The sequence below is a fragment of the Sabethes cyaneus genome, chromosome 3 (assembly GCF_943734655.1).
Source record: "Sabethes cyaneus chromosome 3, idSabCyanKW18_F2, whole genome shotgun sequence".
NCBI classification, from domain to species: Eukaryota; Metazoa; Arthropoda; class Insecta; order Diptera; family Culicidae; genus Sabethes; species Sabethes cyaneus.
In genome coordinates this window covers 44,031,137-44,033,897 of record NC_071355.1, presented here as the reverse complement: position 1 = coordinate 44,033,897, position 2,761 = coordinate 44,031,137, and the positions used below count along the sequence as shown (strand labels likewise).

Below are 2,761 nucleotides of genomic sequence, written 5' to 3'. Positions count from 1 at the left end.
TTAAACTTTTTAAATTTTTAGTTTTGGAGAGGTATTTGTAACTGCTAATGCTACAAAACTAACGTGTGACTTGAACAGCATTACCTACTTTGTGCGTGGAACGAACCGTTGTATCCGTTCTCCGTGTCAATCGATTCTGCTTCTAAAAGTGTCCATTTGGACTAGTTTTAACGGATCATTGAATGCTAGAGTTACGTCCGAATTTGATTCGCAATATTTCCTTTCACATCCGACTCCATATTAAGCTGGCGAGATAAGATAAGCTAGAAGATTAGCAATAAATTGAATCGTACTACCAAAATAACTCAGTCAGGTTATCTGGAGATGATTGGATTATTACAGGTGTTATTTGCGTAATAGACTTGCGCAATATTTATAACAGCTTCGATTGGCAGAAAAAAAAATGAAAATAATTATGAGGTAGCCTCTCAAGACTGTAATTTCTGGCAGTAACTTGGTGGTTCGACCGAAAACCAGCTAGGTCCCCCGTGGATTTTGTTATAATCTACAGAAATCTTATCCAACACTCGTTTCAATGGCGCCACAGAAGCGTGTTGATCTTTAGCGTCGAATCGGAAGTTTATTACAGTCAAACCTTGTCTAGCCGATAAACCTGCATAGTACTGTGAGGGCACGTGTATTGTTCGCTACTTCTCTACCGGATCCGTACGATATTTATGATTTTCATCTATCTACAGATGACGACCACCACCTACAAAATCTAATCACCAATTGTACCTTGTATCGAACGCATGCTATTCGTATCAGCTCGTCAATATCGCACCAGCAGCAGTGGCTATGAAGGCTATGCTATAAAAGGTTGTTGTTTGCTCTGGAAGACTATTTCGAGTGGTGTTGGTCAAGTGTGGTGTCCTCAAGGAATTTCATTACTTCGTCGGGTAAAAGTTCGCAGATATGATCAGTTGGACAGCGATTCTGTTGGCTGTCGGCTTAGTGGCCGTAGCCAGCGGCGAGGTACGTGAGGGTTGGTTCGACACTCGGGTCGACCACTTCAATCCACGCAATCAGGATACTTTTCCGATGCGATATTATGCAAACGATGAGCACTCCTACCGTTATGGACCGATCTTTGTAATCGTTGGAACTGACACAGCTGTGGATACGCGTTATCTGACCCAGGGTCTGTTCTACGATTTAGCCTATTTGGAGGGAGCTTTTCTGTTCACCAATGAACATCGCTACTTTGGTCAAAGTTTGCCAGTTAAGTAAGTATAGTTAGAAACAAGGAACTTGATTAGATGCTAATGATGATTGATTTTCAACAGTGATGCTTCATCGGTCAACATGAATTACTTGAGCATTGATCAAGCATTGGCCGATCTTGCTGCATGGATCAACTATTTGAGGGAAGTAGTCGTGGACAATCCCAGAGCAAAGATCATCCTAATGGGATACGGACACGGAGGTGCTCTGGCAGCTTACTTCCGTCAGCAGTATCCACACTTGTGCAACGGTGCCTGGGTTTCCAGTGGACCTGTGGAGGCGGATTTAGCTATCCCTGGATTTATGCAATCTCTTGGTGACACCATCTGGAGCGCTGGAAGCAGCGATTGTTACAATACTATTTTCAGTGGATTCCTTGTGGCACAAAATCTCATCACGCTTGATCGCTCGGACGAGCTAACCGAACTGTTCCACTTGTGTGAGCCTCTCAATACCGACAACCAGTGGGATAGTACCGCTTTCCTGTTGGGTCTGCAAAGGGACATCCAAAATGAAATGCTGCACCTGCGTAATCTAGCTTCGACGAGTGAAATGTGCCAACAAATCGAAAACGACACAATCACCAACAGTTTACACGCTCTGAATACGTGGTTTGCTCGTGAACATCAATTTGAGCAGTGCGTCAATCTTAACTTTGCATCGTATATGGCTCCCTACCTGGAAACTGATTTCGATTCAGCCGCACTGCAGGATGGTCACCGTCAACGATTGTACCTGCAATGTACGGCAACTGGATTCTTCCCGACGACCAGATCGTTCTATCAACCATTCGGAAACCAAATCGATAGCGAATTCTACGTTGAAGTTTGCCGCGAAGCATTTGGCGATTGGATCGATGAAGATCTGATTCAGACGCAGATCACCAGAACGAATGTGCTGTACGGTGGAAAACGACCCAAGCTCACCAACGTTCACTACACGCATGGAACGATCGATCCGCAAATGGCGGCTGGAATTTTGGAAGATGTAAACAATGCCGCTCCGGCTAGCATTGTGCCGGATCATTTCTTCGCACCGGATTTGGACTCCATCGATGCTCAGCTGGATTCACCTGAGCTGCGTGCTGTCAAGGAAAGAACTCGTGATCTTATCGACATCTGGATATTCGAGGAATTCGAACCCATTGCGTCCGAAACTGGAGTTTAGAAGTTTAAGGCAAATTAGGTTAGTTGCTCGTGTGATGAAAGAATACATGGAATAAAACAGTTTCTCAAATGATGGATTATGACTTCCAAGCCATATTAAAATATTCAACATACATTCCATGGTCATTTTCTATCACTGAATTACAGAGTAATTGAAGTAAGATACACCGTTAACCGAAAATTCAGCGTCGCTAACCGCTAATCCGCTAATCGAAAAAGTTAGCTCGCTAATCGCTAAACGCTAATCGATAAACTCAGATTAGCGAAAGTTTCGCTAATCGCTAAATCTAAATTACCCAAAAATTATTACCTTTTTTGATTGAACATATACCATATAGCGCAACAGCTGTCGACAGTAACAATTATTGTTC

General features: G+C 43.3%; 1 protein-coding gene across 1 annotated transcript; it reads left to right on the top strand.

Annotated features, from left to right (window-relative positions):
- The first annotated feature begins 915 nt into the window (after window positions 1-915).
- Window positions 916-2,391, top strand: LOC128739522 (putative serine protease K12H4.7). Its single transcript, XM_053835015.1, has 2 exons — window positions 916-1,226; window positions 1,287-2,391. Exons 1-2 carry the CDS (start codon window positions 916-918, stop codon window positions 2,389-2,391), a joined length of 1,416 nt encoding a protein of 471 aa, XP_053690990.1.
- Window positions 2,392-2,761: the final 370 nt, after the last annotated feature.

Excerpts from the sequence above, each read along its gene's own strand:
- LOC128739522 (XM_053835015.1), top strand. The coding sequence starts at position 916 with ATGATCAGTTGGACAGCGATTCTGTTGGCTGTCGGCTTAGTGGCCGTA. Across the intron at positions 1,227-1,286 it reads GGTCAAAGTTTGCCAGTTAA|TGATGCTTCATCGGTCAACA; the intron begins GTAAGTATAGTT and ends GATTTTCAACAG.